The 13,773-nt window shown below is 45.8% G+C and overlaps 1 protein-coding gene across 4 annotated transcripts in view; it reads right to left on the bottom strand.

Annotated features, from left to right (window-relative positions):
• The window catches only part of KCNN3 (potassium calcium-activated channel subfamily N member 3), a 116,793-nt gene that overhangs the window by 28,491 nt on the left and 74,529 nt on the right, over positions 1 to 13,773 (bottom strand). For all 4 annotated transcript variants that reach the window (XM_069949362.1, XM_069949361.1, XM_069949363.1 and 1 more), the window contains exon 3: positions 2,080 to 2,498. In XM_069949362.1, coding sequence (XP_069805463.1) covers positions 2,080 to 2,498 — 419 coding nt within the window. The remainder of the gene's footprint in view (positions 1 to 2,079; positions 2,499 to 13,773) is intronic.

Raw genomic sequence — 13,773 nt, 5'->3', positions numbered from 1 at the left:
ATTTCACCCTGCACCTGATACGTACGCAAGTGTGTACCGCCAGACCGAAACGTCCGCTTCTACTTTACGTTCATAATTTGTTTGTGAATGTTCGGTGAACACAAACCGATTTTTTTCTGTTTGTGTTTGGGATCCGAACCGAAATATGGCATGCTTCCCCTCCTGTCCCATATGCATCCAGAGGTGTTGGCATCATTTCCTGAGGTTTCACTGTGCAGTTGGTCGAATATTGATTTCCAGGTCCCAAGTATTTTTCTCCCATAGCCTATAATGGGATTCGATATTCGTTCGAATATACAAATATCGGGAGCTATTCGAATCATCAAATATTTTCACTATTTGCTCATCTCTAGCAATGACCGACATCATTTAGTACTCAAAATGACAGAAACCATTAAGTTAAATCGTTCTAATTTAAGCGATAATCTTCTGGTAGGAACGATCATACTACGGGTGAAAATTCGTTTGTATGTCATGGATCACATCTTTTCAGCTGACCTCAGAATCATCATTAATCGTTCTCAAGTCTTTCATTGTAAACACTCATTGTTCACATTATATAGATACGATCACAATTTCAATCATTTACAGTATATATACGAACGCAATAACGTAGCAATTTATCTTCTCGTTTAAATGCCTATTGTGTAAAAGGAAAAATCATTGCTTGTCATGGGCATGTGTCACCTAAATTTTCTTTTACTGATTCTAATCTGTTTCTATTTTCTGACTAGTTTTTTTTATTTCACTTTGTGTACATTGTCATGTGGGCGGCCATATTGCCTGGGCTGTTCTCAACAACAGTTAGTGACATGCTTTACAGAAAGACTCATGGATATAGACAACAATAGACAGACTCTGTCCCCTTGAGATGAATATGAGACATTACTGAGTGCGCTCTGTGACCTGTGAAGAGGTCATTTCAAAGGTTACTGGTGTCACAAGTTGCTGTAAGGCTATGTTCACACTGCGTTATTTTTTCAGTAAAGAGCAGACGATAATTGCAATGGAATCACTCTTTACTGCAGGGGCGGCATTGCATTGAAGTCTGCTGTATGCACACATCATTATTTTACCATCCATTCTTTAAAATAAGGCTGGGTTCACACTGCATTTCTGTAATCCGTTTAACATGTACTTTTTATGGAAAAAAACGGATGCGAGAACTGATGCAATTGTGTGTCATTGTGTACGTTTTTCCATTGACTTCCATTATTAAAAAACACAAATCGTAACGGATGTGTTTTTGGTTTTTTTTTAACGGACACAAAAATAGTGTTGACTGTTCTCCTGAACATTAAAAGTAACTATTTAAAACGGATTGAACGGATTGCAAATACGCTGTGGGAACCCAGCCTTATGTTAATGCCTATTATGCCTGTCCACCAAACAGCGTCCGTAAATAATAGCTGTTCACACAATGTAAAGTCGGAAGCACTTTACATTGAAGTGAATGGCTAATTGATTTGCGGACACACCCGATGCCCGCCAGTCAATTGTAAAAAAATACAGAGGTATTGGCTGCAGTAACGTCCTGAATGAAGCCGGCAGTTTAACAACGTCAAATGCTATGCAGTGGGCGCTGTTAAACATAGTGTGAACATAGCCCAATGCTGTACAGATCATTTTAACAGGAAGTCTCAGCTTAGTTTTAGCCCCAGTGGTGAGAATGAAAACTGCAACATATCGGGATTTTTTTCTTAAATATAGAGAGAAACTAGAACAAATCTAAAATTTATAAAAAGTATGTTTACCATGTACCATCGAAAAATTATTTATACAATAAGTCATTTTCTGATGACACATTCCCTTTAAGTGGTTTATCTGTGCTTGTAAAAGGACTCAAAGACTGCAGCTCTACAGAACAGCAGAATTGTGAATACAGCTCTGGATGTGAGTGTAGAAAAGAGAAAGTAACAACAGACTTCTAAGTGCACTGTGTCACTGTGACTGAACTAGTCTAACATAACAGCGGAATTGTGAATACAGCTCTGGATGTGAGTGGAGTACAGAATATGAATTCAGGAAAAGTGCAAGTAAAGCAAAGTTAGTGCCCATTAGTATGTTATTACAGCTCACCTCTCACAGACACGCACAGTCCATGCAGCAATAATCCACAAGGAGATGCTGAAGACCAGTAACACAGTGCCCGGGCAGATGGTCATCAAAGTCTTCATTACAAAGCGAGTGTTAAAATTAATCTTGTTGAGCGCCCCTATACTACGGGACGAAGCGTCAGTAAAGAGTTTACTGTGCAAGAGCATGACCCGGGCGATCAGGTAGAGCCGCAGGAACATGGGGATGGAAAGGATGATGTCCACGTCGGCTTCGGCCTGGGATGGTGTGTAGGAGAAGGCCAGGCGGGCATTCCAGAAGAATTTGTACTCGCCAGGGATGGGGTGAATGGCACAGATGAGCAGCTCCAGGCTGATATAGAAAATCCGCTCATAGGTCATGGCGATCCTCCAGTCATCTGCTCCATTGTCTATGACAAACAACTAAGGGGAAACCAGGGGAGAAAGAGTTACCGAACAGATATATGTACATAGAAACCACTCAACATCACACCGTCTTATTACTTAAGACATATTCAGTAAAAAATCCCACTGCCTATTTAACGTCTAACTGTCTTTTTTTTCCAGAAATCAATAGTACAAGCGATTTTAAGAAACTCTGTAATAGGTTTTTGTCACGATCCCCGTGACTTAGGTTCTGGCTAGTAGGCAACCGGGCTCACCTCGGACCGTCTTGGATCAGCTACCAACCAGAACCTAACACCAAGCTACACTTTTTCTGCTGCCACCACACGTCACAATAAGGCTGACGTGACACCTTACCCTTATGCACACCTAAGGCAACTACAAATTACGTCTATCACAATCTTATGGTAATCACTTACCCCTGGTAACGTTTTACTTCAGAGACATAGGGCCTTTTTAGAACACAGGAAAGCTCTTATTAAAGTGAAATTTAATATCAAATAAAAAAGGACAGTGCATACAGTACAGGTCACAATAAAAAAAAGAGATGGTACAAAATATACAGACACATACATACACAGTAAAAACAGTTCTTAAAATAAAAAGGAGAAAACCAGAACCTACTTTGCTATCGGGCTGTTTGGAACTGGAACGCTATGGGGATTAGCAGGAACGGCGGGCCAACACACTCATAACAAGTTCCCCAAGTGTTGAACACTCTCCCATCATACTCCCTGCCTTATCAAGCATGGTGAGAGCAGTTGTCTCCCTCCCTCCTCTGACCTCACAGGGGGGGTGACAGGGACTATGCTAATGAGCTAATGGTCCATCTTTTATGACCGGAGACGCTTGCCTGAAGATTTTCAAATCCTCATAACTTGGCTGGCGTGTTTCCGATCAGCATTCCAGGGGCATCAAACTACGGGGCATCACCTGCCGGTCACGGGCATACCAACCATGGGTCTGGTGTGCACCTGATTAGAGGAGTTACAGGTTTCCCTGGGTTCCCCTAGAGCCACTTTCTTGCTTTTACAATGGTGGGTCCCTCTCCCTACCCTGCTGACCTGTAGCGAATCTCACCTCTGGAATATGACAGCTTGTCATCTTTCTGAAGGGGTCAAATTTCTCCATAGACGTCTACAGTGACCTCTGATTGTCTCCTGCGTGAACTCTGGATGCATATTGCAGCCAGACCCCTTGTCATAAAGCCATTACACCATGAGGACGTTTTATTGCCCCCCCAGTCTGGTAAGAGATAAGCGAACCTGTTAATATCCAGGACTCTCACTATATGGCCCCAATCCATCTAGCCGTGACATCTAGTGCCCAAAGGAAAACAGGACACCAGCTTCAAAAAGAAACAAAAAAAAGTGTGTGTGTGTGTGGGGGGGGGGGGGGGGGGGGGTGAGGAGCTTTGCCAAATATGAGTGATCAGGGATATTTTATCCAAGCTCGTGAATATATATTGATCATCCTCACACCTCCCCCTTTGAGATATGGCACGGGACTATTGATCCATCCATCAATATCCCACGCCATCCTCAACCACTTCGCCCTGCCGGGACAATCCATCGGCATTACCATGATTACTTCCCTTCTTGTGTTGGATGGTGAACTCATACTGCTGCAGCGCCAAACTCCACCTCAGCAACTTCCCGTTGTCACCAGCTACCCGGTGTAACCAACTCAGCGGGTTGTGATCAGTAATGACCGTAAATCGGCGCCCATACAGGTACGACTGCAACTTCTGCAGGGCCCACACGATGGCTAAGCACTCTTTCTCCACCGTGGCGTATGCTACTTCCCTAGATAGCAGTTTCCTACTCAGGTAAAGTATGGGATGCTCTTCCCCTGCTGCATTGACCTGACTGAGCACAGCGCCTAGGCCATATGCGCTGGCGTCAGTCTGGACGATGAATTGGCGGTTAAAGTCGGGGCTTTGCAAGACTGGTGCGCTTGCCAGGGCCCGCTTTAGCGCCGTTAGAGCTTGCTCACAATCTGGGGTCCAACTAATCACTTGTGGCAATCTCTTTTTTGTGAGGTCCGTTAAGGGTTTTGCAAGGGTGCTATAGTTGGGAATGAACTTCCTATAGTACCCTGCAGTCCCTAGAAAGGACATCACCTGCTTTTTGGTCTTGGGGGTGGGCCAGGCTACAATAGCCTCCACCTTACCTTGTTCGGGTCTCAAGGTCCCTCCCCCTACTCTGTGTCCAAGGTACTGGACCTCTGTCATGGCCATCTGACACTTTCCAGGCTTGATTGTCAGCCCGGCTGTTTGGATCCGCTGTAGCACCTGTGACAGGTGGGACAGGTGATCCTCCCAGGTCTGACTAAACACAGCGATGTCATCCAGGTAAGCTACTGCAAACCCTTCAAACTCCTCGAGCAGCTGGTTAACCAAGCGCTGAAATGTGGCAGGGGCATTCTTCATGCCAAAGGGCATGACGACATACTCGTACAGCCCAAATGGCGTGATGAAGGCTGACCTCTCCTGGGCTTCTTTGGACATGGGAATCTGCCAGTATCCCCTACTTAAGTCCATAATCGTGATGTATTGGGCACCGGCGAGCTGATCCAGTAACTCTTCAATGCGGGGCATCGGATACGCATCGAACACCGTGATGGCATTCAGTTTCCGATAGTCCCCACAAAAACGAGTTGTCCGGTCTTTCTTAGGGATAAGAACAACCGGTGAGGCCCATGAGCTATGGGATCTCTGGATCACGCCCATGCCCAACATCTCCTCTATCTCCCTCTTCATGTCCGCCCGCACCTCTAAGGAGACCCGGTAGGCTGACTGTCGGATAGGGAGGTGCGCACCCGTGTCTACATGGTGCACCGCAAGGCTAGTCCTCCCTGGTTTCCCCGTGAACGTGGACAGGAAAGGGTTCAGCACCGCCCACAGCTGGGACTTCTGGGTCTCTGTTAGCTGTGGGTTCAGCTGGGCCTCGGCTAGGGTCCCCTCGGTCTTTGCGTCAGCTACGACGTCAACTAGACTGTCACTCTCCCCTTCCTCTGGCAGACTGCACACTGGCATGACACACGTGTCACGCTCCACATGGGCCTTGATCATGTTAACATGAAACACTTTGTGCTTCTTGCGAATATGATCAATAGTGACAACATAGTTCACATCATTCACCCGCTGGTGAATGGTGTAAGGACCTTCCCATGCGGCCTGCAGCTTGTTTTGAGGCATGGGTACAAGTACCCACACCTTTTGTCCGACGGCGTAAATGCGCTCTCGGGCATTTCGGTCGTACCACCTTTTCTGACTATCCTGCGCCTGGGCCATGTTCTCCTGAACCAGGCCGGTCAGGGTTTCCATCCTCTCCCTGAATCTTAGTACATAGTCTACGACCGAGACGTCAGGGTGACCCACTTCTCCCTCCCAGGATTCCTTGATGAGATCTAGGGGACCCCGTACTCGTCTTCCATAGAGGAGCTCAAACGGAGAGAACCCAGTGGATGCCTGAGGTACTTCTCTGTAAGCAAATAGCAGGTGCGGGAGGTACCGCTCCCAGTCCCGTCCGTGGGACTCCACAAGCATCTTGAGCATCTGCTTGAGGACGCCATTGAACCGCTCACACAGACCATTAGTCTGTGGGTGATAGGCACTGGCGACCAGATGCTGCACCTGTATTTTCTTGCAGAGGCACTCCATCAAGTTAGACATAAACTGTGTTCCCTGATCCGTCAGCATCTCCTTAGGAAATCCTACTCGGGAAAAGATGGTGAGAAGTGCATCCGCAACTTTATCGGCCCTGATGGAGGATAGGGCAACTGCTTCTGGGTACCTAGTAGCATAATCTACCACGGTCAGAATGTAGCTTTTGCCAGAACTACTGGGTACTGCTAACGGTCCTACAATATCTACGGCCACCCGCTGGAACGGCTCATCTATGATCGGTAAAGGGATGAGGGGAGCCTTGGGAACCTGCCCAGGCTTTCCCATCCTTTGACAGACCAGACATGACCGGCAGAAGTTAGCCACTTCTTTTCCCATACCCGGCCAATAGAAACGCTGTTTCAACCGGTCCTGGGTCTTGCGGATACCCAAGTGGCCTGCGAGGGGTATCTCATGGGCCACTTGCAGTAGTCGCTCCCGGAATGGACGAGGCACTACCAACTGCCTACTCTGCACCCATTCCGGTTGATCCTCGGTGGGAATCATCTGCCTATAGAGACGGCCCTGATCCCAGGTTATCCGCTCGGTATCAGACTCAGCCGGGGTGCTATCAGCCAGCTCTCTCAGTTTCTGTAACGTCCCATCAGTCAGCAAAGCTGCCTGAAATTGGGCCCAGTCACTTTGAGAGTTGCCAGACATCACCTCGTCTGCTCTGATGCCTTGATTCAGCTGTGAGCTGTCAGCTGACCCTCCAGCTGCTGGTATACACACCGCAGGGGAGCTTCCACTCACTGTGTCAGAGTGGCCCCGCCCACTACGCGTCACCACAGCTATGTACTTACAATCTGTTCCGCCCACCTGCTGAGGATCAGGGGTGAGGGGGACAGATGGAAGCCTGGTACAGTCCTGGTTATATACATCAGATTCATTACCTATGTAATTGGCATCAGGATTAGTACTCATGTTTATCACAATTAACGGGTTAGTACAAACAGTGAGGTCATCTTTATAGACCTCCGCACTAGCACCAACCAATGAGGGGGATGCACATGAAATGCCAGGAACCTGTGAATCCTCCCTGACATCAGCAGGTACATAGTGGGAGACTAAGGAACCAAGATCAGTGGCTAATAAGACATCCGTGGGAATATGATCCGTCACTCCCACCTCCCTTATTCCACTCCCAGCCCCCCAGTCAAGAAATACCCTCGCCATGGGCAAAGCGGGGCTCACTCCTCCAATCCCAGTCACAGTTTGTGTTTTCCCAGGGATTAAGTCCTCTTCGTTCACCAGTTCCGGGCGAACCAGGGTGATCTCCGCCCCAGTGTCCCTCAAGCCCATCGTGATTTTGTTACCCACGGTAACGGCCTGCATGTTATCACTGAGCTTCCCTCCCCGTCCACCCACAAACAAAACAGTAGATGGGGAAACCGGTGATTTGGGCACAGGGGTTGGTTTCTTCCTCTCGGGACAGTCTCGACTAATATGTCCCCCTTTGCGACACATAAAACAGATGCGGGTATCAGCAACAGGTTTGGTGGGGACCACAGGGGTAAAACCCCCAGAGGGTCGAGTAGCAGGGACAGAGTTGGTAGAAGTCTGCTTACCCCCTTTCCAGCTGGTCACTGCCGGCTTCTGATAGTGCGGGGCCCGATTGGCAGTGTAGGTGTCGGCCAGCTTGGCTGCTTGCGCTGCGTCTCTGGGTTCTCGGTCCAAGATGAACTGACGAACTTCTGCGGGACACAGGTGCAAAAACTGATCCTTGACCATCAGGTCTTTGAGATCCTCAAAGGTGTGGATAGACAGTCCTTCGATCCACTGGTGAAAGTTGGTGTTCAATCCATCAACGACATCTGAGTAACTGTCATGAGGTCCACGCTGCATAGCCCGGAATCGTTTCCGATACATCTCTGGCGAGAGATTGTATTTCTGGATGAGGGCTTGCTTAATGGCCTCATAGTCACCGTCCTTGTCTCTGGGCAAGGAGACAAAAACCTCCAGGGCTTTGCCTCTCAGTCCTGGGGTCAAGTACCGCGCCCACTGCTCACAAGGCAACTGGTACTGTCTGCAAATTTTCTCAAAGCCTCTGAGAAACGTGTCCAGGTCCCCATCCTTCTCCATCACCGGGAAGTGATCTAAACGGGGTTTAAGGTGTCCCGTCTCACTGGACTCACGGTTGGGTGGGAAATTACTGGACCTCTGGGCACGTGCTAGTTCCAGCTGATGCTGCCTCTCGGCCTCTGCCTGTCGTGCGGTGAATTCTCGTTCAGCTTGGCGTTCGCGTGCTGCGAATTCTCGATCAGCCTCCTGCTGTCGTGCTGCTGCAAATTCCCGTATAAGCTCCAACCGCACAGCTGGGTCGCAGTCGGCCATCTGTTGGAGAATCAAAGGTAAAGGAGAGTCCGTACCATTCTGCGGACTGGCGCTACCAGTACGTTGGTGCCCCATTGATTCCAGAACCGGACCCTCTGCTGCCTCCGATGATGGTGTGGAGACCACAGGCTGCTCTGGCCGGGCATCATCTTCCATCAATGCTTGGATCAGCTGGTCTTTACTGCGATTCCCTCCTTCCAGACCTCTTTGCTCACAAAGGCTGCGTAGCCCATCTCTCGTGTAATTTCGATATGCCTCCGCCATTTTAGCAGGGATTTGCCAAATAAAAGATAGGATAGAAGAACAGAGAACAGGGGAGGGGAAAAACTGTTTCACGTATATATATATATATGTCTGTTATAACCAAGTGTATGCACTGAGAGCCTTCCTGTAGACTGAGAAAGTCTGCTACAGATAACTCAGCCCTTAAGTGTACAGAGCAATTTATTACTCCACAGACTTAATGTTCTAAGATATCCCACCGCTGCCACCAATTTGTCACGATCCCCGTGACTTAGGTTCTGGCTAGTAGGCAACCGGGCTCACCTCGGACCGTCTTGGATCAGCTACCAACCAGAACCTAACACCAAGCTACACTTTTTCTGCTGCCACCACACGTCACAATAAGGCTGACGTGACACCTTACCCTTATGCACACCTAAGGCAACTACAAATTACGTCTATCACAATCTTATGGTAATCACTTACCCCTGGTAACGTTTTACTTCAGAGACATAGGGCCTTTTTAGAACACAGGAAAGCTCTTATTAAAGTGAAATTTAATATCAAATAAAAAAGGACAGTGCATACAGTACAGGTCACAATAAAAAAAGAGATGGTACAAAATATACAGACACATACATACACAGTAAAAACAGTTCTTAAAATAAAAAGGAGAAAACCAGAACCTACTTTGCTATCGGGCTGTTTGGAACTGGAACGCTATGGGGATTAGCAGGAACGGCGGGCCAACACACTCATAACAAGTTCCCCAAGTGTTGAACACTCTCCCATCATACTCCCTGCCTTATCAAGCATGGTGAGAGCAGTTGTCTCCCTCCCTCCTCTGACCTCACAGGGGGGGTGACAGGGACTATGCTAATGAGCTAATGGTCCATCTTTTATGACCGGAGACGCTTGCCTGAAGATTTTCAAATCCTCATAACTTGGCTGGCGTGTTTCCGATCAGCATTCCAGGGGCATCAAACTACGGGGCATCACCTGCCGGTCACGGGCATACCAACCATGGGTCTGGTGTGCACCTGATTAGAGGAGTTACAGGTTTCCCTGGGTTCCCCTAGAGCCACTTTCTTGCTTTTACAATGGTGGGTCCCTCTCCCTACCCTGCTGACCTGTAGCGAATCTCACCTCTGGAATATGACAGCTTGTCATCTTTCTGAAGGGGTCAAATTTCTCCATAGACGTCTACAGTGACCTCTGATTGTCTCCTGCGTGAACTCTGGATGCATATTGCAGCCAGACCCCTTGTCATAAAGCCATTACACCATGAGGACGTTTTATTGCCCCCCCAGTCTGGTAAGAGATAAGCGAACCTGTTAATATCCAGGACTCTCACTATATGGCCCCAATCCATCTAGCCGTGACATCTAGTGCCCAAAGGAAAACAGGACACCAGCTTCAAAAAGAAACAAAAAAAAGTGTGTGTGTGTGTGGGGGGGGGGGGGGGGGGGGTGAGGAGCTTTGCCAAATATGAGTGATCAGGGATATTTTATCCAAGCTCGTGAATATATATTGATCATCCTCACAGTTTTATTTGGCAAAAAAAGACTCTTTCTGTACTCAAGCTGTTTTCCTACCTCCCCCACATGGTGAGTCCCATTATAACCTATAGAGGGGGATGAGTCAGCAGGAAGAGGAGACAAGAAGCTGGACAATATGCAGACTGTCTGGGCACATAGAACACTGGATTCACAGGTCAGAGACGTCATTGCTTAGCTGGGAGCTTGGTGAGAGAAGATTGCAGAATGTAGTGTTTTCCAGCGCTGCCTTTTCTCCTCTCCGTGCTCACTCACCCCCTAGACCCCTCCTTCTCCATAGAGCATAATGGACACAGAAATCCTGCTTCTTCTGAAGTGAGGGGGGAGGAAAAAAAAACAGCTTTTTAAATACAAAAGGAAACTCTTGCTTAATAAAACCTTTTACAGAGTTTCTTAAAATCGCTTGTAGTATTGATATTTATTGATTTCTGAAAAATGAGATTTAGATGAATCCATAGGGAGCAGTATTAAAGTAGTTATATTCTTGTATATAGGAGCAGTATTATAGTAGTTATATTCTTGTATATAGGAGCAGTATTATAGTAGTATATCCCTGTATATAGGAGCAGTATTATAGTAGTTATATCCCTGTATATAGGAGCAGTATTATAGTGGTTATATCCCTGTATATAGGAGAAGTATTATAGTAGTTATATCCTTGTATATAGGGAGCAGTATTATAGTAGTTATATTCCTGTATATAGGAGCAGTATTATAGTAGTTATATCCCTGTATATAGGAGCAGTATTATAGTAGTTATATTCCTGTATATAGGGGCAGTATTATAGTAGTTATATCCCTGTATATAGGCAGCAGTATTATAGTAGTTATATTCCTGTATATAGGAGCAGTATTATAGTAGTATATACCTGTATATAGGAGCAGTATTATAGTAGTATATTCCTGTATATAGGGGGCAGTATTATAGTAGTTATATTCCTGTATATAGGAGCAGTATTATAGTAGTTATATTCCTGTATATAGGAGCAGTATTATAGTAGTTATATTCCTGTATATAGGAGCAGTATTATAATAGTTATATTCCTGTATATAGGAGCAGTATTATAGTAGTTATATTCTTGTATATAGGAGCAGTATTATAGTAGTTATATTCCTGTATATAGGAGCAGTATTATAGTAGTATATCCCTGTATATAGGAGCAGTATTATAGTAGTTATATTCTTGTATATAGAGAGCAGTATTATAGTAGTTATATTCCTGTATATAGGAGCAGTATTATAGTAGTTATATCCCTGTATATAGGAGCAGTATTATAGTAGTTATACACGAACTGGAGAGAGTGGAACGGCTGCACATCCCATCTATGGCTGATACTAATGCCGCTAGGCCTATATTAAAAATCAACACCAGAGTGTCTGTATATGAATTGATCAAGCCAGGCCTCCCTTCCCTGCACGTGCACGCTTTGGGGGGTTGGCGGTCGCTGACCGACACGGTGTGGAGTTAGCGTAGGGACCCGTGTGGACCAGAGGACCTGCGCGGTGGTACACGGGGCAATATGGCTTGATCAATTCATATACAGACACTCTGGTGTTGATTTTTAATATAGGCCTAGCGGCATTAGTATCAGCCATAGATGGGATGTGCAGCCGTTCCATTCTCTCCAGTTCGTGTTTTACAGTTCTCCCTCTCTGAACAGCTAGCACTCCTTTATAAGACCCACATGACCAAAATTAGCAGGATATGCCTGTGCTCACATGTCTGGACCCTATGTCTTCCCCATTCTGTGAGAGCAGCAATGGTAAGTGTAATACCATATCCATACTTGTGTCGTTTGGGGGCAGCCTTCCCCGCCGGTGGTGCTGGCTGGGTTTTGGTGGGGCTTTTTGGGTCTGGTCCTGTGACACTGGGGTTGCAGGGCCGTTCCATGGCCTCCCTTCCCTGCACGTGCACGCTTTGCGGGGTTGGCGGTCGCTGACCGACACGGTGTGGAGTTAGCGTAGGGACCCGTGTGGACCAGAGGACCTGCGCGGTGGTACACGGGGCAATATGGCTTGATCAATTCATATACAGACACTCTGGTGTTGATTTTTAATATAGGCCTAGCGGCATTAGCATCAGCCATAGATGGGATGTGCAGCGGTTCCATTGTCTCCAGTTCGTATTATAGTAGTTATATTCTTGTATATAGGAGCAGTATTATAGTAGTTATATCCCTGTATATAGGAGCAGTATTATAGTAGTTATATTCTTGTATATAGGAGCAGTATTATAGTAGTTATATTCTTGTATATAGGAGCAGTATTATAGTAGTTATATTCTTGTATATAGGAGCAGTATTATATTAGTTATATTCTTGTATATAGGGGCAGTATTATAGTAGTTATATTCCTGTATATAGGAGCAGTATTATAGTAGTTATATCCCTGTATATAGGAGCAGTATTATAGTAGTTATATTCCTGTATATAGGAGCAGTATTATAGTAGTTATATTCCTGTATATAGGGGGCAGTATTATAGTAGTTATATTCCTGTATATAGGAGCAGTATTATAGTAGTTATATTCCTGTATATAGGAGCAGTATTATAGTAGTTATATTCCTGTATATAGGAGCAGTATTATAGTAGTTATATTCCTGTATATAGGAGCAGTATTATAGTAGTTATATTCTTGCATGTAGGGGCAGTATTATAGTAGTTATATTCTTGCATGTAGGACCAGTATTGTAGTAGTTATATTCTTGTATATAGGAGTGGTATTATAGTAGTTATACAGTGGTACCTTGGTTTAAGAGTAACTTGGTTTAATTGAGCTTTTCAAAATTGTGACTTGCTTTGGTTTAAGAGCTCCCTGTGCTGGGTGGGAGCGCGAGTAGGAGAGGGGTATGGTCTGTATATAGCGGGGTCTACAGCCCTGTACTCTGACCCAGGAAGTCTCCCTTACCTTATAAATCATAGCACATCCACTTCAGGCTGGGGCTTACATCAGGGGACAGGACTGTGGGGTAATCTCTCCATAGCTGTAACCCCACTGGACAGAGAGTGCTGCTATACTGTGCCCACATCTCCAGTCTCTGTCAGTGCTTGTGTTTCCCATCATCTCCATTACTGTACAGTAACTTATAATATCACAGATTCTGCTGTTTCTGAATGTTCGTTTCATCTTTTTTACATGTTATTCAGAATAATAAATCATTATTTTTGGGGTGTGGAACCATTTGTCTGCATTTCTATGATTTCTTATGGGAAAATTTGCTTTGATGTAAGTAGATTTGGATTACAAGCGCGGTCCCTGAACAAATTATGGCACCACTGTATTCTATATACAGTAATGTTTTAGCCGGTTCTATAAAATGTGACATTTCCTGTGTGTTTCGGTGTCAGGGTCCCTTTTATGGTACATTATTACAGCGGCCTTGTTGGACTCAGATCAGTAAGCCACCTGTTCCTTATGTAGATTGTTGCCATCCATTATTCAGTGGAAATGATCTAAGTGACAGATTCATCAAAGTCGGGTTTATTAAAATGAGCGTAATGATGTGCTGCTGTGT

The sequence above is a fragment of the Dendropsophus ebraccatus genome, chromosome 13 (assembly GCF_027789765.1).
Source record: "Dendropsophus ebraccatus isolate aDenEbr1 chromosome 13, aDenEbr1.pat, whole genome shotgun sequence".
Lineage (NCBI taxonomy): Eukaryota > Metazoa > Chordata > Amphibia > Anura > Hylidae > Dendropsophus > Dendropsophus ebraccatus.
This window is presented reverse-complemented; position numbering and strand designations above follow the sequence as displayed.